General features: G+C 47.8%; 1 protein-coding gene across 1 annotated transcript in view; it reads left to right on the top strand.

The window, feature by feature from the left end:
• Positions 1 to 964: 964 nt before the first annotated feature.
• Positions 965 to 23,523, top strand: part of LOC115087392 (cytochrome P450 26B1) — a 41,095-nt gene continuing 18,536 nt past the window's right edge. The window contains exons 1-2 of the mRNA XM_029594526.1: positions 965 to 2,047; positions 7,011 to 7,235. Coding sequence (XP_029450386.1) covers positions 1,844 to 2,047; positions 7,011 to 7,235 — 429 coding nt within the window. The 5' untranslated portion in view covers positions 965 to 1,843. The remainder of the gene's footprint in view (positions 2,048 to 7,010; positions 7,236 to 23,523) is intronic.

The raw sequence follows: 23,523 nt of genomic DNA, 5'->3' as shown, positions 1-23,523 counted from the left end.
GTTACAGAAAAGCGAGATATGTTTCCCTGCAAGGTGTAAAAACAGAGACACTTAACATATACATTTTCAGGCAGAAAATTCCCTGCATTTGCTATGATATTCAGACATCTCACGAATGTAATTTTTGAATGAAGACTTTTATTTTATGTTATTGAATCTGATGCACTAAACTTTGGGAATTTTCCATTTTTATGTCTATGGGGGAAATGCGTAGTAATGCCTCGGCTGACCACTAGGTGGGGTTATAGGGCAAAGAGTGAGAGCAAAGGGGCGCAGAGTGCTCCAGGCTGCGAGCACCGAGACCTGTGCTTCCAGTCCTGAGGGTGCAAATGCAGGAGAGTAAAACGGAGGGAAAAGGAGTCGGATATTCTGATCCTTTCTCACTTTTACTATTCTTAGAAGTATTTAGCGAAAAGGAAATCGAATCATTTCCTACGCATATATATATATATATATATATACACAGGCTTTTCACATATACCTTGGACAGTTCAGAACAATCCCAGAAACAGAAGGAGATACAAAGCCCTCCGCTGTTTCAGAGCCCCCACCATAACAGCAGACTCAAACCAGCTGGAGAGGTAGAAAAATTATCAATGAACTTTTGTTATTCCTGTAATGTGAAGCAAATGCTTTCCAAAGCCCTGCACTGAACAAGCCAGTCTTGACGCTCGGCCACGGGCAGCGGCTTTCCTCACTCGGCTCTGCCTGCTTTAGTGGTGTAAACATGTGTAAGGACTTGTGATGACAACTGCTATCAGCCCGAGGAGCACATAAGTGAAACTCGGGACTCTCTCTCTCTCTAGAAAGGAAGCGCCCAGCGGCTGCCGCACATGCCCACGAAGCAGACACCGCGATGGCTTTATATTTATTTATTTATTGGAAACGCGGGCGGATTTTTTTTTTTTTTTTTTTTGGTCGTGCCATAATCAGACAGAGGCTGCCGCTAATAACTTGCCAACAAAGTGGAAGGTGCCCAAGGAAAGCAGATACCCCCTAAGTGGCAGCGCCTCGCCTCTCGCCGGCAGCAGCAGGCTTCAAATCTTGTTTGTTTATCTCTTGTGTTGTAGGTGTGGATTCCAGCAGGAGAGGAATTAAAAAAAAAAAAAAAAAAAAACCAACCCCGAGTTTGATGCTTCTACAAGGCTCCCTTCCCTGGCTGTGTCTCGCTGGGACTCTTTCCAGACCTAGCACGCTCCAGCGGCAGCTCGGCTCACCCCGCCTCCCAGCTCTTCTACCTGGCCGCTTGCCCACAGCTCTCCTCCCCGCCTCTATATAAACACACACATTGACTCCCTTTTTTTTACTCCAACTCAGAGGCTTTAACAACCAGCCCTTCAAACCCTGCCTCCCATCTCAAAGCACTTTCTAAGTGAAGAAAAAGCTGGTGGGGCTTTACGCTCAGACTGATAAATTAACTAAGCCTGGCTTCACCCCCTCCCCCCCCCCTCTCTTTCTCTTCTTATCAAACTCCTTGCTCCCCTTCCCCCAATTATTTGCTTAACTTTTTTTTTTTTTTTTTTATTTGAATGACCAGGGCAGGCTAACATATTGAAAGAAAAACTTCACCCCCCTCCCCCTACAAATCTTATTTCTTTTTACAGATTATTTTTATTGGATTTATTTCAGAACACTGTGGGAATTTTTATTATTATTATTATTTATTCTTTTAAAAAGTTTTCAGGAAAGTTACTTTTGCTTCTAAGGGGATGCAAAAACCGACTTTATAATTTCCTCTGTCCCCTCTAAAGTGTTGCACTTACTTACATGTGTGATTTTTCAAGTTTTGGTCCCTCTGTTTGTTTTTTTTTTTCCCCCCCGTGTGTGCACATCCGTATGAAATATGCTTTTTGAAAGTTTTGATCTGGTTTCCGCCTTGGCCACGCTGGCTGCTTGCTTGGTGTCAGTGGCCCTGCTCCTGGCTGTCTCCCAGCAGCTGTGGCAGCTCCGCTGGGCAGCCACCCGGGACAAAAGCTGCAAGCTGCCGATCCCCAAAGGATCCATGGGATTCCCCCTCATCGGAGAGACTTTTCACTGGATCCTGCAGGTAAGGAGATCCCTTGCTTCCCTTAAGGTGGCCTGAGCCAGTTAGCTGCATGCAGAGTATTATTGCATCATTTCTTGCAAAATGAAAGGTTTCTTTTATGGGGTAGAAAATGACTAAATTACCTTGCACTAATTAATGTGCTTGGGAGGGGGGGGGGGGGTGTCCCTTAATGAGATCTGAGGTGGGTTACAGAAGAGATTCTCTAAATAGGGCTATAGACTTTTTTGGGTTTTTTTTTTTTTTGCTTTTCTGAGGCTAGCCCCGTACCTTAAATAAAAACCGGAAGATATTCTCGACTTCGGGTAATTTACAGTATGGTTTTTAAGGAGCGTGGACTCTCCTTTTCAACACCAGTTATTACTTTCTAAATAGAGGAGAATTGGGGGAGGTTGCACGTTAGAGATCGGGTAAATTAATGAAATAGCATTTTGTGAACATAATTCTTTAAACCCTTTCAGAAACAATGAGTTGAATAAACTAGGTTTTCATTTAAAAACAGTTCTTTTACCAAATTTTATAGAAAGAACCCCCCTCCCTCCCCCCCCCCCCCCCCCCCCCCCGCTCATTTTGGCTTCGTTAAGGTAGTATAAAACTGGATAACTCATTGTAAAGATTATACAGTACCGTAGTTCACTTTTCCTCTGATTTGTGGACCCCAGCAGTTATGCTTCGAATTTGAGGTGATTATTTAGACATAACCTACTGAAATATAAGGACCTTGTTTAGCTGCGCTAGTCCTGTAAATCATCGGTAGGGAGAGAATCCAGACGTGCATTGCCCCTTTAAGGCCAGAGAGAACGTGTGTCAATTACCAGCGAGTCCGGCAGGCTTCACACTTGATGCGTCCCTGAAAGTAAAAGTGCACACTTGAGGAACTGAAGCTGGTCTCACTTCTAGGATAGCTTGTTTACATTTGCTAAATAATTGATTTTAGATTTAAAAAGTCATCCAAGAAAATTAGCTCCATTAAACCCTCGCACATGCCTTTTGATTAGGCGATTTGTGCACAGGGCAATCCAGATACCACTGTAGAAGGGAAAGCAGTGGCGGGTAATAGGTGGATTAACCTGGGATTAACCTTGCTAAGTGCTGAACAGGATCTGATGCAATCTGATCGCCTCCAACAACACTTCAAAGATTTGGGTGAAATAGCGATAAAAGGCAGTGCAAAAACAAAATAGTCACAATATAGTGCTACCTCTATGCAAAATAAAAAGAGGTAAATGCTGGAAAACGCATCAAATTAACTTGTTGGGGAGGGGGGAGCGTGAAGAAGGAATATATTGTGTGGAACATACAAGGTAAAGCTATTTATTCATGAATATCTAGCAATTTAAAGCGGTCATTATAAAATACTGAACTCAGAGTAGTAGGCATTCCCAGGACAGTAGCTTTAATCCCAGCCTGCAGAATAGTATTTTATTAAACACGCAATGAAACAAGTCCTTATTTCTCTACAAATGAAATCATTTTCTTAGGAAAATAAATCACTTGAACGCTAAAGAAAACGCATGACAGACTGAAAGGGGGCGAGCGACTGGCTGGTAGAAATTAAAGGGCTTTTCAGTGCACGCTAGTTTGGGTTCTTACGGTGGTCTGATAGCTGTGACTTTAATTAATAACTCTTATGTGCTGGACCTATAACCGGTACCCACGCAGAGATCCAACCTCCTTCTCCTCCCATGCGGTGACCGCATTCCCCGTGCACTAACGTGATGACAAGCAGTTACGGAGCAGCAAGACTCGGGAGTTTTCTTAAGGAATATTTTTTTTTCACTGCTTTCTGTCCATCCAACATTGCAGATGCCAAAGAAATCCCCCCCTCCCTCCACCACACTTTCCGCCAGCAGTGAAAGGGTTAATAAGCTCTCACTAGGCCTTTATTTTTCTTTTAAGAAATTTATCAGATTTTTTTTTTACAGGGGTACGAAAAGGGTACTTTTTTTTTTTTTTTTTCCACAGGCTCCATCCAAACACAGTCCAGGGCTAAAAATACCAAATTTTGTATAAATTGGACTCCGGTCGAAAGTCCTACCACATAAAGGTAGTCTTTGTGCAGCAGTGGAAATGTTATACAAATAACTCTTTATTAATTCCACAAAAAGTGCTTTAATTATATTTACGCAGATCAGAAACGAGGGGGGGGGGGTCACCTGAACCTTCTGACATTCACTAGGTCTGGTTCAAAAAGGGACTTTTTAGTGAGCGTATGGTAATGATCATATTACATCCTTCTTTTTGTTTTTAAAGCAATTGCATTTAAAGAGATCGGCTCCCCCCCCCCCCCCCTCTCTTTCTCTAACAGAAATGACAAAACGCTACGCCTAAAAAGAAAAGCCCTTGTACTTTAAACTTGGGCTCACTTACTTAAAGTCTCACGTCCCTGGATGCTTCAAAAAATTATTTTCTTTTTACTGTGGGTAAAAGGGACCTCAGCGCATGTGTGCGAAAAGATCTTGAACTGAGCAAAATTATCCGGTGGAAAAGTAATTGAGTGCCTGCAATCGAGGATCGCTTTGTAGGATTCTTTGCCATTAGGTGCGGGGGGGAGGATCATAAGCTTAAAAGAGACGCGATTTTGCTGCTCATAGATTATATTGCGGCCTTAAACCAACTTGAAAGAGGAGTTTTGTATGAACTAAAGAGGAGAAAGCAACGCGGTATTCTGAACGTTCCCACCTTGGCTGCTGACTGAAGGCTCTTTTTTTTTTTTTTACCGTGGCACTCGGGATGTAATAAACGGTGTTGATGCTGCAATACGTCAACAAACCTTGCCAAAGCGGGATGTTCATGCCAAAGAAAGGTACAGTGGCCCCTGCCATCAAAAACTGGGTGTGGGTAAGGGTGAAGGGAGTAGATGGGGTGCCCGTGGTCAGAGTACAGTGCTTCGCATCCTCAAACCGTCCTTGCAGAGTCCATATAGAGCCCGTAGGCAGGAGGCACTAAATAAAACACTAGGAAACGAGAACGTTTAAACACTAAACAAATCAGCACGTTTATCCTCTTTCGCCAAAGAGTGCGGCCGCCGAGCTCATCACCACCCCCTGCCTGATAAAGTCAAGGCTGCGTTTTAAATATCGCGAAATCCCCCCTCTCTGTCGCACCCAGGCACCCTGCTCCGCACACCCGAAAATGCTTCCGGAATTGATAACAGCCTTTCTAACCCTCCTCCCGCGATCAATCTTGTGTAAGTGGTCAGGCTAAGATCCTCCCCACCAGCAGCTCAGCACTGGCCCCTCCTTTCGCGCGCTCCCCCCCCTCCCCTCCCCCCTCATTGACGGAGGTGTCAGTCTAAGGCCGGACGGCGGCCGCCGGGAGCTCTTGCAGGGCTCAGGTACTTCCTGCTGCCTTTGCCGCCTTAAGTGAACGGAAGAAAACGATTTGACACATTGCCGGCATCTAAACCCCATACAGTTTATGTTGCGCTATCAGTTCAGGGCTGCGTAAGGGATTCTTCCTGCTGTTTTTCACTGCACAGCAGTACTTTGCACCGTTTACTTGCCTGGCGAGGACCACAGTCCCCCCCCCCCCCGCCCCGCCATGAATTCCCCGAAATAAAACGTGGGCACGCGTATAAAGTGCATTATAGTCTTTGTGTGTAGTAATGGGAATTGCTCAGTCTGACTCTCAACTCCCGTTTCTCGGTTTTCACCTCTTGTAGGCAGGCATAGCTCTGGTCCAACCGGCCGCAGTAGACGAGAAGGAGACTGTTAGCTCACAGACCCAGACGCTTGCCGGCGATCACCCACCGATTTCCTGCGTGCTCTCCAGTCAAAGAGGTTGGGTTGGCCAAGCCGCGCTTTCGCTTTTACAACGCCGCCTCCGCCTCTCGCTGTGCGCGCCGACGTCCACGGAGCCCAGACCAGCCCTTAACTTGATACTTGGTCAAACGGCCGAGGTGGAAACTTTCCTGCGAAATCTCCTTTACTAGCCGGCTCTACCTTTAAATATCGCTTGGGTCGTGCTTCCTCTGTCTCCGCGCTTTTCCTCTGGGCCGTCTTCAAAGCCCCGCCCCCCCCCCAGCGGCGGATTCAGATAACTTTATGACCATGACAATTTTTACCCGCAGAATGGTTAAAATAAATGGGCAGGGAAAGAAATTACAAAATGGTAATAGGGGCACGATGAGGCTTTAATTCCTGCCGGGGGACACCGGCAGCCCCCCGAGACCGGCTGCAACATTTCCGCCCAATCATTGCAGCTGGCGCTCGGAGCTGCGCTTTCCCTGGCAATGTTAAGAACTGGCTACATAAACGGAGAGTTTATGTAGCCAGTGTAAAGTCCAAGCTACCTGGAGTGGCCACCAAGGCCCTATTTTCTAACCAGGGGAAGGAAGTGGATTAAAAAAAATAAATAAATCATGAGCTCCCCGTATCTTTAAATATATTGCAAACCTTTGCGTCTGTCAGTTTCTTTCCCTCTCTCTCTCCCCTCCCCTCATACAAAGCACGCATGGCCCGATCTAGAGAAACGTCAGATAAAACAAATCCACTTTGATTTCTTTAGTACTAGCAGCCGAATGGAATCCAGGAAACTAAAAATCTTCCCTGATGGGAACTCTTACCCCCCCCCCCCCATGCCCCTCAAAATCTGAACGCCTGGTTTTGTGCTGTCTGTTTGCTTCTCAGCAGAGTCAGTACTTCCTGCGGGAGTGCGGGTAATACTGCATTAATCCTGCATCCTCTCCCAGTCGCCTTCCCCTATCTTAAGATTAGGGAAGTTGTTATCAGCTTCCAGCCAGCGTTGTGTAGTAGCCATCCTTTCTCTTCTTCCAACCCACTCTAGATCCGGCGCAGCAACCTCCTGCTTCTCAGCAATAGGATCCCCCCTGTGATATCCAATGACGGCACAAGTGCACCGAAAAACAACAAGAACACCAGCCCTCCCCCGATCCCCATCGGACAAAATAAAAAAAAAACAAACCAAAACAAAAAACAACAGTGAGTTTCTGTTTGGCTTGCAGGGATCCGGGTTCCAGTCGTCCAGGAGAGAGAAGTACGGCAACGTGTTTAAGACCCATTTGCTGGGGAGGCCCCTTATCCGAGTGACGGGCGCCGAGAACGTGCGCCGGATCCTGATGGGGGAGCACCAGCTGGTGAGCACCGAGTGGCCGCGCAGCACCAGGATGTTGCTGGGGCCCAACAGCCTGGCCAACTCCATCGGGGACATCCACCGGCACAAGCGCAAGGTAAGCGAGGGCCAAACACCCCCACCCCCGACTCCCTCCGTGAAGGGCAACAGAGGGAGCAGCTACTGTTGCCCTTCTCCACCTCCCACCCCTCCTGATGCATCGCCGTGGCTTTAACTGGAGGAGCGATGGAGCCATACACTGACTCCCTGTAATCTGCGGTTCCTCTCTGGGCCCCCTCCCCCTCACCCCCTTCCCGCCGGCAGTGACTCGGGCGGTCCCTCATTTCCCGTAGCCTTCAGCTTCAGCTCTCTGAAATGGGGCTTGGCGGAAGTGTTTCTAGCTCCTACGTGAAGAAAGTCACTAGTTCGACTGTGAAAAGTCTCCGGATTCGGTAAAAAGTAGCTAGAACCAGGTGACAGCCTAGTTGGGAAACCTAAGCTTGGCAGGGATCGGGGTTAATACACACTTTTGCTCTCTCTGTGACAGACAGACCCTCACACTCTCCCTCAGTTTTTCAGGTTCAGGAAACGTTATTGGCATACATACACACACATACTCTGTTTCATAGGACTGACCTTGGGGGCAAATTGGAGTGACCTTAGGCTCCGTGCTACCCTAGCAGTCCCATTCCTAACACTCAGGCGGATACAGTACAGTGCGCTCTGAAAACGCGCCTGCAACATGCAAATGCATGTTGATGGCCCCTGTTATTCCCGTGCGATTCACTAAGTAAAATGTGCAGCCAACCGCACATTTTCCTTTCAGAAATTAGCGCCTACCCAAAGGTAGGCGTTAATTTCTGCCGGCACCCGGAAAGTGTACAGAAAAGCAGTAAATACTGCTTTACTGTACACCCTCCGACTTAATATCATGGCAATATTAAGTCAGAAGTCCCAAAGTAAAAAATAATTAAAAAAAAATAAAAAAATTTAAAATCGGCCCGCAGCTTGAAAACCTGATGCTCAATTTTGCCAGTGTCTGGTTTCCGAACCCATGGCTGTCAGAGGATTTGAGAACCAATGCCAGCAAAATTGAGCGTCGGCTGTCAAACTCGCTGACAGCCGCCGCTCCTGTAAAAAAATAGGTGCTAGGGACGTGCTGGTGTCCCTAACGCCTCTTTTTACCGCGGGCCCTCATTTAAATACTGAATCGCTTGCCCGCTCTCCCGCGACTTTTACTGAATCGGCCTATGATTTCCTGTAAGCTTTGGAGGTAGTGCCACACACCTTTTGTATCCCAAGGAAGAGTACAACATAGGGGATGACATTGTTCTAAGCACGAAAGACGAGTGGGATCTAGGAGTGTTGGTATCTGCTGTGGCCAAACAGGTGGATAAGGTGAGGGCAAAAGCCAGTAAGATGGGAAAGGGAGGTGATATTGCCCTCTTTGAGGATGGCTACTAAAATGGTCAGTAGTCTTTATTCTAAAGCATATGGTGATAGATTTAAAAATCTAAATATGTCCTAGAGGAAAGGTGGATAGGGGAAACATGACAGAGACATTTAAATAACTCCAAGGTTTCCATGAAGAGATACGCCTCTTTCAAAGGAAAGGAGGCTATGGAAGGAGGTGTCATGGGATAAGGGTGAAAGAAGATAAACTCAGGAAATATTTTTTTTTTTATGGGGAGGGTAGTAGATGCATGGAAAAGCCTCCCCGTGGCAGTGGCTGAATTCAAGAAGGGAGGGCATAAACATAGAGGATCCCTGAGAGTGTGTTAGGGATGTAAAGCGGAGTAGCTGATGTGGTTGGGCAGACTGGCTAGTCAGAATGGTCTTTTCCTGCCATCATGTTTCTCTTTCAGCCCTATTTTTTCAGATTTAGGAAACTTTATTGGCACACGCACACACTCTCTCTCACTCTGACCCTGTTACACACACTCACAAAGATACTCTAGATCTAACAATGCTGCACGCACACAGTCTCGGTCTCACAAAATCACACACACCATGCATATTCTCAATCTGACAAAGGTACACATATCTATGCTGTTGCTCATGTGCCCTCTCAGTGAGTCCCCCTTTCCCCTCCCCCAGGGGCTGACTAACGATTGGATGCTCTTTACCAGTCTGCAGAAGCCACAACTTTTCTGAACACTCACCAGCTTAGCTCAACTGGCCGGGCTTAGCTTGCGGCCTCTCACACACTGTCAGTTTGTCATGCTGCTGTCAGTTTGTCATGCTACTGAGGAGGTAATAAAGTTGCACCTCCTGTTTTTTTTTTCTTTTGCTGACTGTGATTGGTTCCTTCCCCTTTCAGTAGAGAGGGCTGGTGACATCATCAGGTCCCCCACACCTCCCGGGGATAGAGACCGAACCCGCAGAGGCTGACATGGGAGGGGGCGTGGTGGGGCTAGAGTCACTGCACAATGGCGCTCTAGACTGGAGATTTTGCTTTCTTGCACTTTCGGACACGCTCAGAAAAGAAGAGACCCAATGGAAATTTTAGAGCTGGTGAAAGTCGCTAGATTTGTAGTAAAACTGTTGAGGAAAAAAAAAAAGTAAATTAGCTCCCTGTCTGGTTTGCAGTTCCAAATCCTCCATCGGGTTCAAAAGGTCGCCAGAACCAGCGACAAAACCGCTAAATTGTCTACGCGGTGGCGGCTCGGAAAGCAGCCTGCCCGCCCTCAGCTGCCTTTTTAGGAATTTAAAAGGGCGATGCCAGGATGTCCCTGCAAGCCCCTTCTCATCCCCCAGCCAGTTCCAAGTTCCGGATGTTTAGCAGGGAGATGGGTGGCGGTGGGCAGCCAGAAAAAGCCAGGCTGCGGCTTCCAAGCCTTATGCACCCTGTGACAAGCGACCGATGAAAATCGAGGTACAGAAAACTGTAAGGAATTGTCCGGTCTTGTTCTCCTCCCCCTTCTTTCTCGCTCCTAAACGATGTGGCAGTTGTAGTCGGCGCTCACTGTGGGGCGGAGAAGGGAAGCGAACTCCTGCACCTCCCTGGGTGGCACTAGATTGGCTGGGGGGAGGAAAGGGGTAAGAGACGGTGGCACGTGCTGCATGAACTGCAGTAACCTGAAAACGGAGCCTTTGTCCGCAGCCTCACGGTCGGCTCCTTCTTAAAAAGGCGAGGCCAGCCAGGACAAACCCCACGCTGCGGCTGGCGCCCGGAGCTCTCAGCTGGTCTTTCTCTGTGTTTTACGTAGATCGCTGTTTCCTAGCTCTATCTTAAAGACTTACTTAACAGATCTAGTTAAGTGATCCACAAGAGGTATGTTCATGCATATTCATTGTGGCTATACTGATTTACTAAGGTATATGTGTGTAAGTCAGGCTCATTATTATTATTATTATTATTGTTTTTTTTAAAGATGTTATTGCAGTAGCATTTTTCCTTTGCTGGTCAGTTTCCCATTCTCTTTGTTTTTGTCCTAATCTGCTTTAGCAAGGATACTCCAATAACCCGTTCTGCCACTGCCACTAATTTTTTTCCCCAAGAAAATTTTACATTAGTGTTTTTTTTGCTGCTTGAGTAAATTTAATCCTGAGAGCTTTGGAGGACTGCCATTTAACTGGGATCCTAGTTTTTTTGCATTTTAAATCAAAATGTACCATCCCAAAAGAATTATTTGAATGACTGAATTACACATGGGTCCTCCTGTTGTTTTTGCTGAGTAGAAGGATGATTCAAGATGGCTAGAAGACGCTGTTGCTGCAAGATGCATTGGGCATGATATAGTAAAGGCTTTTCCTATGGCAAAGGAGCTGAATGGGAGCCTAATCCTTCACAGATCAGGCTCTTACAGCTTTTCTGAGAGCAGGGAATTTAGCTAGATCACTAGATGAAATCCCAGTATGCCTTCTAAAGAGAGACTTCTTTAAAGATGAATAACACTGTGGGTTAATAAAAGCAACAGAGTCTGGTGCACCTTATAGATAGACTAACAGATTTACAGGCCTATGCAATATCAGCACGTGTTAAACGGGCACTCATGACTGAGCATCCACTCTCTTAACGCGCGCCAATCCACCTCTCCCGGGTGCCTGATTTCATATTTAAATGGGCTGCTGCAGTAAAAAGGAGGTGCTAGGGAAAATTCTGTGTCCCTAGCACCTCCTCAGCATCGGGCGCCCAGGAGGGGTGGCTGTCAGCGGGTTAGGAAAACGGATGCTCAATTTTATGAGCATCCGTTTTCCTAACCTGCGCACAACCACGGGTTAGGGAAATGGATGCTCGTTAATTCAGCATCTGTTTTCCTAAATTGACTGCCAGTATACTATCTATCTATCTATCTATTTATTTTTAACAGTTCTCCTTTTTCGGTTCCTCTAACTTAATATCGCCACAATACCAAGTCAGAGGACCTACAGAAAAGCAATATTTTCCATTTTTTTTGTAAACTTTTGATGCATCTGATGGAGGGGACACTTGTCTTCAAAAGCTTATGCCTCAATAAATCTATTAATATATAAAGTGCCACCAGCCTCTGTGTTGTTTTCGTTATCACAGACTGTCAGGGCCACCCTCTCTGGCTGTGAGTTTGTGTGTGTGCACAATGTACTGCAGTCTTAGAGCAGCCCATCCTGAAAAAACAGGGATTTAAAAATTACAAAATTGGAAGACTAGCAGTGATGTTAGTGGTATTGAATCAAGGGTAAAGCCTGACGCATTGCACAAGATGTCGGATCAGATCTAACATTTACAGCGAGAGGGGTCTGATCTGACATCTTTTGAAATGTGCTGGGCTTTATACCTGGTTCAAAACAGCAGCATTGTAGGCTGTCAGTGCAGTCCGTGTTGAAACCTGGTGTGCTTTATTTTCATGGGGGAAACATTCCCCATGCATTGGAACCACATGCCCATTCAAACTTGTGTTCATTCATGAGTAGGCAGATATTTGTAAGAGCAGAAAAGGGATATGTGGGCCAAGAGTGCACAGCTCTAATCCCAGAGGGCATCAGATGGGTTTCGTTTTCAGGGTAACTGGGCTATGCAAATCTACCTGTTTCTTAAGCCATATATATGGTGTTATATCTCATGAATATTCATTGTAGTTATCCTGTAGTGCAGACCTGTTTGCTGCCCTCGGGGAGGGGAGTTGTGCATCACAGGATAAAAACCGAGATACGTTATTTCTTGGGAGAAGAGGAAGGGGCTACTAGAAAGTCAGTGGTAACGTTTGTCATCTTGCAGAGGGTCCCCTTTTATTTTTCCCTTGGAGAAAGAAGTAGGTTGGACCTGGTGCTTTGGTTAGTTTTCAGTAATTGGTGCGTTTTTGTCAGTCGACCTGGGCTGCATCGTCCCTGGGTGCTTGGATGTGGCGTTCTTCAGGACCATAAGCTAGTTGGAACTTCTGGCACGCCCTGGGATGATTTATTCAATAAAAACTGCCCCAGATAGAGGCAGTTCCAGGTTACTAGTCATCGGTGGCTGCCACTCTGTCTAGGTATAGTGGTGGCATAGGTTTTGCTACTGATTGTTGCTCATCATGTTGCCTCCTGCCTAGCCTGGAGACTGAGAGCCAGATGAGAGCACGTGGCGATAGTTGTGGCAGCACAGTGCTTTTCATGTCGCTCTGTGACTGCTCTTTCCCCATCCACATTACTGGTGGAGGTATTGGGGGGGGGGGGGATACCCCTTCTGCATGGACCAAGAGGGCAATTGTTGTAGTTGACCTCTGGCAGCTGCAGTCAGGGAAGTAAACCCCATCCAAAAAAGGTCCAGTTGTGGTCTTGCAGCCGTAGCACACCCTAGCAGTTTCAGATGATTCCCAGTACGGTAGTAATAACTATTGCAGTGAGGAGTATGAAGGCAAATGTTACTAGCTACCGCCGTTCCCAGTGAGATTTGGCATTCCTGAAAATGTAATGGGGCAGTGCGCATCGCTAGTGGCTACATGAAGTCACAACACTGGTACTGGAGCTGTACCACAAAATGAAGTGAGTGTAGTTGGAACACACCAGTCCAGCACCTAGGGGAACCCTGGGTATGTTTAGTTGGTTGTGACAGCCCTCTTGCTTGCTTTGTCCGGGGTTTTGGATTCTGTCTCGTGCGTGCGGCCGAAAATCAGGCTTAGTGGAAAAGGCTCTGTTTGCTTGTGCTAGTCCACTGAGCCATTTGCCGCCCTGGACAACAGAGACATTTTGTTGTGTCACACAGAGCCAGATAGTGAGGTCCACATTCAGACACAGTCCGGACAGCAAGGTTAGCCGAATAACTTTGGAGGCATATTCAACAGTGCAGCCACACTATTGAATATAGCCGGCTATCTTACAGGGTCATTCATCAAAATGCATTATGGCGTTATCGCAGGCGTTAGGACCCCAACGCTCATAACGGGTGCATGGGGCACCCCACAGTGGGATTTAATGGCAACAGAACAGAATACCAAGGCCAGTCGGTTCTTCAGCCGAAGGAAAGAACAGGGATGCAGGGGACTGGACGCATTGTCCCAACCCTGGCCGGCAAATCAGAAGTCATACATTTTCCCCACCCCGGCTGATGATAGGCAAGGTGATCGGGAAGATTTCTCGATACCCGGGCTTGGGTGGTCCTGGTAGTGCCAGACTGGCCAGGATCTCCCTGGTTCGAGGATCTGATGAGACTGAAGAAGGCAAAGCTGACCTCATTCAGCTCTCCTCAAGCAGGGGCCAGTAGTAATGGCAGATTTTGGAAAACTTCTCTTACGGCTTGGCTGTTGAAAGGAGAAGGTTTAACAGAAGAGGGTACTCTGCCTAAGTAATCGCGACCCTACTAAAGGCCAGAAAGACGTCCACCTCCTTCACATATGCTCACATTTGGACAGTTTTTGAAGCCTGGTGTAAAAGTAGAGGGTCGGCCCCGACGAAAGCAGAGATTGCTTCAATCCTAAGGTTTCTACAGGAAGGGCTAGGCAAAGGGCTAGTGGTTAACACATTGAGAGTGCAAGCGGAATCGATTGCGTGTTTCAGAGGGCCATGCAGAGGAATATCGATGGATGCTAAACACAGATGTGGTTCGCTTTCTCAGGGGAGCAAAGCAGGTGGGACCTCCTCGGAAGCTCGTGGTACTGCCTTGGGACCTGAACTTGGTACTGAAGACTCTAGTCAGAGCACCTTTTGAACCCATCTGGGAGGTTTCCTTGAAAGACCTAACACTAAAGTCCCACTAGTGGCCCTGTGTTCAGCCAGAAGGATCTCAGAGTTGCAAGCGCTGTCTTGCAGGGATCTGTACTTATCCTTTTCAAAGGAAAGAGTGACAATCGGACTGGTACCCACACTTCTACCCAAAGTGGTATCGGATTTTCATCTCAGTTAGCCCATCTCTCTTTCTGGATTTAGGAAGGCAGAATGCGTAGGGAAACGCAGAGATTTGAGGTTCCTAGATGTTCGCTGGTTCCTCTTAAAGTACCTGGAAGTGACCAATGACTTTAGGAAGCCAGACAGACCTATTTATCTTGTTCACAGGACCCAGAAAAGGGCAGGCAGTGTCCAAAGCTTCAGTCGCGAGATGGATTAAGGAGACAATAGCAACAGCCTATATAATGAAGAACAAACCTGTACCGGAAGGGCTAAGGGTGCATTCTACGAGAGCACAAGCAGTGTCTTGGGCAGAATGCAGAATAGTTAACGCCTAGGGACATTTGCAGGGTGGCCACGTGGTCGTCTATCCAAGTTTTACAAAACACTACAGATTACCCCTTCAAGAAAGGGAGGAAATGAGTTTTAGTATTGGGGTCTTGGAAGCAGTACTAGGGATCCCACCCAGGGCAAATACAGCTTAGGTACATCCCACAGGTTACTGGTCTGGCAGGATGAAGAGAGAGGTTCAGTTAGGTCTTACTTGCTAATTGGCTTTCCTCGAGTCCTGACAGACCACTCATAAGAAAAGAATAAACAAGCATATGAATAAAGGAACAGAGTTTGATAAGTAATTCGAAACATAAGGAACGAGGGAGCATAGCTGTAGGAGAAGGTAGGCTGCTCTCCACTTACCATTTTTCTTTTGTTTTGTTTTGTGATGTGTCCTAGATCCCTTACTGCAGAAAGTAGGGAACCAGCGTCCTATAATACCAGGGAAAATGACACCCTGGTGCGAGGACAAGAGAGACAAAGGAACGAGCTGATAAGTCTCCTTAAATTAAAAATAAAATAAAATAAAAAAGAGGGGATATAAGAATACAAGCAACAAGCCACGCTTTGGCAAAAGATTACTGACTTCCCCTCTGCTGGGCCAGTCTTTAGGGTAGTGACATCAGAAAGGAAGCTTTTGCACTCTGCCCCCATCTGCTGGTGGGAGGGAGAATCCCACAGGTTACTGGTCTGTCAGAACTGGAGGAAAGCCAATTAGCAGGTAAAACCTAATTGAACCATCCACTGGGACTCCAGTGTATGTCGATTTCTCTCCTGCATATTCATGGCGTATATACCGAAAACCCAGCTGGCGGCGGGGATAAGGGGGGAGGTCCCGGGACAGATTTGGGAGGCCCTGCTTTTTCAGTGTATTTACTTTCTAGAGCTGGAAGTTGCTCCATGTCCACACAAACAAAGGAGGAAGTGTAAAGTTAGGCTTCTTCATGGATTTAACCAGCGGCTTTTTCACTCCGCCCATGTTGAAAATGATCTCAGTCTTGCAGGATTGGTGTCATTTTGCAATAGGGGTAGGTACCAGGTCTACATTCCCCCTTCGTGTTTGAATCCAATTGATGAATTTTTGTGGAAGTGAATGGTGCCACCAGACACCACTTTGAATTGCTGCTGCAACGCTCTTGGTCATGTACGAAAAGCAGCAAAAAGGGAACTTCGGTTGGGGGATGAGAGCGTGCAGGAGGGGTCAGGGGGACAGATAAAGTGGTGTGGCTGCCCACAGTGCACTGCCTGCTAGCACCGCATTCTCTCAGTGCTGGTATCAGTACAGTGAGCAGGTATTCTGACCTTTTGTGCAGTGAATGAAAACGCTAGCTCTAATTGAGGTACTACAGGCCCAGAAAGGAAGAGCAGGAGACTGCCAGGTTCCCAGAAAAAAAAAAAAAGTGCCGTGGACGTACTATTCACAGACGCCCGTTGCATTCACTGGTGAAAAAACTGCACTGAGTAACAGAACCAGCTGCTTTGTGTCTTTTTTTTTTTTTTTTTTGTCAGGGAAAGAGTTCAGATAATTTTCACTAGAGGGCACAGTGTTTGTATTCTGTGATGAGCTCGCAGGCTGCTGCTTCAGTTTCAAGGCAGCGTTAAGTCTGCTCTGTGGATGCGCTCCCCTGGCATTGCCAGCTGAGGGGTGGGGGCGGGAGGGCGGTTAGGTCCGGTTTTCTCATAAAATAGGGCCTTAGGATTTACTAAGTATTTTTCTCATAGACGCAACCTGGGAGAAAATATTTAGTAAATTGGCCACATAGAGCGGTAAATAACTTCTTTGCTACATAAACAGTGTACAGACATTCCCCCGCCAGCATGCTTCGCTCCATCTGGGACAAACCATTTCCAGCGGGGGAATTCGGAGCCAGTGGCCCGCATGCTGCTCGCTTGTTAGCGACCTCTGGTGACCTGGGTTGTCTTCTCTTGGATGTGGCCTTTTTGGCCGGGGCTAAGATGCTGGTTGTGCTCTTGCTGCGACCAGTTTCTGTGTAGATCTCTGCCTTCACTGTTTGAATTGTCTGCTGCCAGGCAGGAAAACTGGACTGGGACTCCAAAGGAAAGAATAAGAGGGCAATGGGGATCGGAGGTGGCAGTAAGGCTGCGTGAGTCTAGTAATGGAAAATTATAGGAGAAGAGACAAAGTCTCTCTCCAATTTTTTTAAACTTAATTTCATCATTTAAAAAAAAAAAAATGAATAAAATGAACCAACCTGTATAAGACATCTGACTGTCAACCCTAGCAGTCTTCACATTGTAAAAGGAGACCTGCTCGATAATGAGCGCAGTATTTTTAGTCAGATACTTTTTTCCATAGCAAGCTGCATTTTATAGACTGAAATGTGGACTTGTTAGTAGAGTGGGTGTAATAGCTGATAGTATCAATAACTTTTATTAGGAATTATTACTGTGGTTCTGCTTTAAAATAAACGTGCTGGGGGCCAATAAAGAACATATGGGAAGAACTTTGGAAGAGAAGGCTTCAGTTTTTCATTTCCAAGATCTATTGTGAAGTTGTTTTTTTTTTTTTTTTCATTTTTATATCATAAAGAGGAGCTGTGGGTATTTATTATTTCTCTGCCCTTGGATCAGGGCAGTGAACACGTTCATTTGGGTTGCAGTAGCTATCCTAATCAACCTGGCACCCACCCTGTCAGCATTCCTCAGAGTTGAAAAACAGAAAACTATAACTTTGTCCTTTTTTTGCTAAAGAACATTGGACCTGGTTCATTGCAGAATGTTTGTTTCTTTCCTGAGGGCATATACACTGTCTGCAGCTTTCTTCCAGTAAACACCTGCTTAGGGTTTTGGGTTTTTTTTTTTTCTTGGGTGAGAAGATAATCAAACACGACCATTCTCCCTCCGAGAGTCTTGCCTATTGTCCTGTGTATGAGCGCTACCCTTCCCAGAGATGGGCTCCCCTGCTCCGCCATGCCCAATATCGTTTAGCTCTCTTCAAATTTGTTGCCAGCGATTGATCCCTCCTCCTCTCCTGGACATCTGTCCTCCTACTTGACTTGGTGCCAGTCTTGATCCTGGTGGTGCCCTGTACGTGTGGGTGGAATGGTTCCCTGTGTGGCAGAAGTGGAGACATTTCCTTCTGCTGATTTGAAGAGCATCCTGCAGAATTAGACGTGTGCGCCATGGGCAGGACCGATGCCGAGGGGATAATGTGTCCGAGGCAGAATTCAGTCTTGCTCGCCCGGCCCACCCAGGGCCTGTACGTCCCATTAGGCGAACTAGGCAGTTGCCTAGGACGCCAGTCGTTAGGGGGCCGGGGAAGGGCAGCCATGTGGGGCCTTGAGCGGAGCCTATCCTGCTCGCGGCTGAGAGGAGTAGAGATTCGGCCGGCTGCATGCGGTGCCCATCCTGCTCGTGGACAAGAGAAGCCCAGAATCGGCTGGCTGCCAGCGGTGCCCATCCTGCTCGTGGACAAGAGAAGCACAGAATCGGCTGGCTGCCAGCGGTGCCCATCCTGCTCGTGGACAAGAGAAGCACAGAATCGGCTGGCTGCCAGCCATGCCCATCCTGCTCGTGGACAAGAGAAGCCCAGAATCGGCTGGCTGCCAGCGGTACCCATCCTGCTCGTGGACAAGAGAAGCCCAGAATCGGCTGGCTGCCAGCGGTGCCCATCCTGCTCGTGGACAAGAGAAGCACAGAATCGGCTGGCTGCCAGCCATGCCCATCCTGCTCGTGGACAAGAGAAGCACAGAATCGGCTGGCTGCCAGCGGTACCCATCCTGCTCGTGGACAAGAGAAGCACAGAATCGGCTGGCTGCCAGCCATGCCCATCCTGCTCGTGGACAAGAGAAGCACAGAATCGGCTGGCTGCCAGCCGTGCACATCCTGCTCGTGGACAAGAGAAGCACAGAATCGGCTGGCTGCCAGCGGTACCCATCCTGCTCGTGGACAAGAGAAGCACAGAATCGGCTGGCTGCCAGCCATGCCCATCCTGCTCGTGGACAAGAGAAGCACAGAATCGGCTGGCTGCCAGCGGTGCCCATCCTGCTCGTGGACAAGAGAAGCCCAGAATCGGCTGGCTGCCAGCCGTGCCCATCCTGCTCGTGGACAAGAGAAGCACAGAATCGGCTGGCTGCCAGCCGTGCCCATCCTGCTTGTGGACAAGAGAAGCACAGAATCGGCTGGCTGCCAGCCGTGCCCATCCTGCTCGTGGACAAGAGAAGCACAGAATCGGCTGGCTGCCAGCGGTACCCATCCTGCTCGTGGACAAGAGAAGCACAGAATCGGCTGGCTGCCAGCTGTGCCCATCCTGCTCGTGGACAAGAGAAGCACAGAATCGGCTGGCTGCCAGCGGTACCCATCCTGCTCGTGGACAAGAGAAGCACAGAATCGGCTGGCTGCCAGCCGTGCCCATCCTGCTCGTGGACAAGAGAAGCCCAGAATCGGCTGGCTGCCAGCGGTGCCCATCCTGCTCGCGGCTGAGAAAAGCAAACACTCGGGCCATGAGTGGCAACTTCAGTGAATGAGGTCGGGGCTGGGACTGGGGGGTGGATGCAAGGCAGAAGGTTCGCCTAGGGCGCATAATACCCTGGCACCTGCCCAAACTTATCTCCTGGCAGTAGGTCTGTGCTTTTCAGCTGCCAGTGGAATGAGCTCCGCGGACGGCTAAGGATCTGTCACTGGTGAGATTTTGCTGACGCCCTGCAACATATGGCACTCTAGATGACCACATACCCCAACAATCGACCTTGATTTAACCTGCAGATCGCGTCATTTTTTATTTTTTTTTTCTATTTAACCACTCCTGCAGTGTTAGAGACTTATAATATTGCAGGAAGGAGGGGAAGGAGTGTCATTGCCAAGGGGGAATCTCCTTTTCTCAGGCTTATGTGTACACCGTATGACGTTAGTTGCAGACAGGTTTATTATTTTTTTTTTTGCTATACGTCAGCCATGGGTGTCGGGGGTGCTCTTTGCACGCAGCTGACCACTTTGTCCATCGCTGGTGGTTATGGTTGAGATGCTCAGCTGGCGTGCGGGAGGCAGGCAGTATAAATCAGTCCCCAAGTAACCAGGTTGGGAGCTTTTCTAATGTCAGTGTGGATTGAAAAGAGACTGAGCTGATTGCATGTGTGGGGTTATAGGTGGATCAAGTCACAGGTAGCTTTCTTCTCGGCATGCGGTGTGCTGGAGTCAGAAGGTAGCTGCTCTTCATTACACCGCTCCATGTGAAACTGTAAACCTGGCCGGAACACAAAGCAAAACCCTTTTTTTTTTTTTCCGTTTTCAGGTAAAGGGAACACGTTCTCTCTCTCCAGGGGACAGATTTTCTGACTGGAATAGGTTTTTTGCTGCTGCAAGTACTTGCAGAAGAGAGCAGCAGCCTCTTGTTTTGAGATTTCTGAAATCATGATAGAGGGACATTTGGCAGTTGGGCTTGCTGGCCGGCTCTAGATGGCCCATACAGGGCTGATTCGGTCCCGAGTTTACCCCGTTGCATGCAGGCAGTTGTAGTTCTGAGTCTTCTTATTGCAGTCCCTAAGAAAATGTGAGACCGCAAGTCCCTGTGTTCAAAAGGGGTAAACCCAGGACTGGGGCAAATCTGGAGCCCTCGGGCAACCCTATTTGCAGTAGAAACTTCTAGCCCAGCATTGTTGCGTGCGGTATGGGCAGTAGGAAAATCGGGGGGAGGGTGTTTAAGAGTAAGGCTCTGCTCACATGGGTACAATTATGTGCCTTTCTGACAAGCTGAGGATGGACAGCTGGAGCTGTACCAGGAGTCTGAGTTCGTTTCCTATAGGCCCTGGCCAAGTGCTACCGGGTAACTGCAGGTCACCAAGGATGGGGATGAGCCCCCCCCCCCCCCCCCCTTGTGCCTGTGGATGTGTCCTCTTGCTATATTCGGGACATAAGTGCCACAAGTGCAAGGGAGGGTTCGTCCTGTCTCTGATGAACTCCAGCACTCCCATAACCTAGCTGCGAGCCATCTGGGTCTTTCTCAAATTCACATGGGGGGGGGGGGGGGGAGTCAAAAACCCAGAGGACAGGGGCAACTCCTTGCAGCTGTTTATTTTTAGAAAACCAGGGACGCCTCTGGGCTCCCAGCATGTGGTCGTGCCATTAAAGGGCTCTTTAGCGTAATAGATGGGGGGAAAGCTGGGTTTGCGTGTGCGTTTAATCCAGGTCAGTCTGTTGCTCTGCAGGGGAAAACAATTCTCTTCCATGGCTTTAAATGAGAGGCGGCAACAGTTGGGGGAACAGCGCCGAGAACCATGGATCCTTGGCCAGACCTTTGCATCTGGCTAAGGATCAAAGCAGGATGCCTTGGGCAGCAGCAGCAGCACGAGAGAAGGGGGGGCGGAGGGTTACGTGCATTCCCCCCCCCCCCCCCCCCGCCATCCTCTCCCTATTTGCTGAATTGTCGTAGACTTTCCCTGTTCGTTTTCCCAGTTCGTGGTCGGGATGACAATTCTTCTTGTTAGTTGGAGGGTAGGGGGGGTGTGTATTGGAAGTGACCGGGGTACCAGACTTGGCAGGTTCACACGAAATTAAAGTTGTCTTTTCCCGCCCGCAGGTATGCAGTAGATTTTCCTCGTTCTGCGTGTGTAACAGTTTTCAGAAAAACGTGCTTTTCAAATATCCTGAAATCCTCTCTCAAAACCAGGGACGCCCGCCGAAAATGTTTTCAGGTGGGACAGAGAGAGGGTATAAAGAAATAAGGGATAATATACAAACTAAATCGTAGAGATAGCTACAAAAAAAACAATTGGTCATTAAAATCCGAGGGGTGGGGGTGCGACCCCCCCCCCCCTTCTGTATCCAAACTATCATTTACCAGAGTGGGCGGCGGGATTGAATGGAGGATTAGACAAAAGGGGAAGCAATAGGAAGAGATCTGAGGGGGACGAGCAGAAAGGGTTTTTTGAAGTCTCCTTCCATTTTTAGGCTTTCTTATTTTTGTTTGGTTTTCTATTACCCGTCGACCCGTTTCCAATCCGGCTTCTCTCTCTGCCTTTTCTCGCGTGGCACTGCTGGTCTGTGGAAGGTGAGAACCACGCAGCCCAGAATGCACCGTGGCTGGAGTTAAGACAGGCTGGACTGGATGCTACGCTCTTTCGGAAATGGAGCTAGGCTGGCGAGCCTGCTTTTCTGAGGCAGAAAAGGGGCCTTGCCGGCAAGCAAGAGCATCTGCGAGATGGCCTTCACGTGCATGTTGCCTCAGAAAACACTCGCAGAACAGGATTCTTATAACGGTCACAAAGTGCCTGCTTCTTTGTACGCTTCTGTAAATAAATCCCTTCCCTGGTTAAGAAGCAGTGGAAAGGTTAGACCCTGTGCGTGGGGAATTACTTATGAAAGTGCTATTGTCAGAGCCGGGGGCTGAGGCCTTAAAGGGACAGGGGATGTTATTTTACCAAACAAACTCCAGCGAGCCACGGACATTATAAATGCAAGGTCTCCGCCAGGAAAATGTTACCTTTTCCTCCTGGTGCTGACTGCAAAGGGAAATTCTCAAATTTACAGTTTTTAAAAAGGTTGCTATGTTTAAATTTTATTTATTTATTTTTTGTCCTGTCACATTTTTTCCTTTTATATTCTGGTGTAATTACAAATTTTGCTGTTTTTTTTTTTTTCTTTTCTTCAGGCATGATGTTGCAAAACACTAACCTTTTACCTTACACATGCACGTACACACACATGAAAACACAAAGGTAGCCAGGCAAACCGGAGTACCTCAATATATATATATATATATATTTTTTTTTTATGTGCAGTGAATGCAGGTAAACAGAGCAGCAGCTGACCTACTTGCCAAAATACAGTGAAAGGAAAAAAACCCAAAACACAAGCCCCAGAACGCGCTTCCTTTTGCTCTGAAAATCCACTTCCCGCTGGATATGTGACCGGCTGCAGAAAAGCTGCGGAGTGATCCAGCTTCTGGAGGGGGCCAATGCTACCTCACATTTTTGAAAGACTACATGTCCAAAAATGTTCTTTTCTGCAGTTTTTTTTATAAAGTCACTTTCAAATTTGGTGCCCTTGGAGCCAGTATAATGCGCACTTGAGGGCAGGGACAGTCCTGACTTTTTTTTCGACCTTGCAGCCCAATGCCCTGCAGGTCGTTCCCCCACCACAGCTTTGAATTGAAATCGGCCTTCCAGGACTGGCCAAAAGTCTCTCCGTAAGAACAACTGGGGCTCTCGCCAGATGGGTCAGAGCAGTGGTCCCCAACCCTGTCCTGGGGGCCCACCAGCCAGTCGGGTTTCAGGATATCTGCACTGAATATGCATGAGAGAAAATTTGCATGTTATGGAGGCAGTGCATGCAAATTTTCTCTCATGCATATTCATTGCGGATGTCCTGAAAACCCGACTGGCTGGTGGGCCCCCGGGACAGGGTTGGGGACCACTGGGTCAGAGAAGTGACTGAGGTTCCGGCCTAGCAGCCCTCTTAACCCAGGAAAGACGGGCGAGGTGTGATAACGCAGGGCTCCGCACGCCATGATTAGACAGGATGGCAGAGGACAGCACAGGGCCAAAGCTAACCTTCTTTTTTTTAAATTTTTTTAAATTTTATGTTATCGTGGTGCCACTGTCCCTCAGCTAGAGCTTCGTTTACCTTAGGGATGTGCTGCTGGTTGATGACGACGGAGACAACAACGATGTTTGTGTTGTCGTCCACAACGGCACAGCTTGTCTATGTTTGTTTTCAAAATTAAATGATAGGACCCTCCCCTCTGCCCCCCACCCTGCCCCCCTAATTTCATTTTGTTAAGCTTTTCTGGTTTAGCATGTGTTTAAAAATAAAAACCCAGAAAAATAAAACAAAAT

Source organism: Rhinatrema bivittatum, chromosome 1 (assembly GCF_901001135.1).
Source record: "Rhinatrema bivittatum chromosome 1, aRhiBiv1.1, whole genome shotgun sequence".
In the NCBI taxonomy this organism is placed as follows: Eukaryota; Metazoa; Chordata; class Amphibia; order Gymnophiona; family Rhinatrematidae; genus Rhinatrema; species Rhinatrema bivittatum.
The sequence above is the reverse complement of the archived record's forward strand: the minus strand, read 5'-3'. Positions and strand labels throughout refer to the sequence as shown.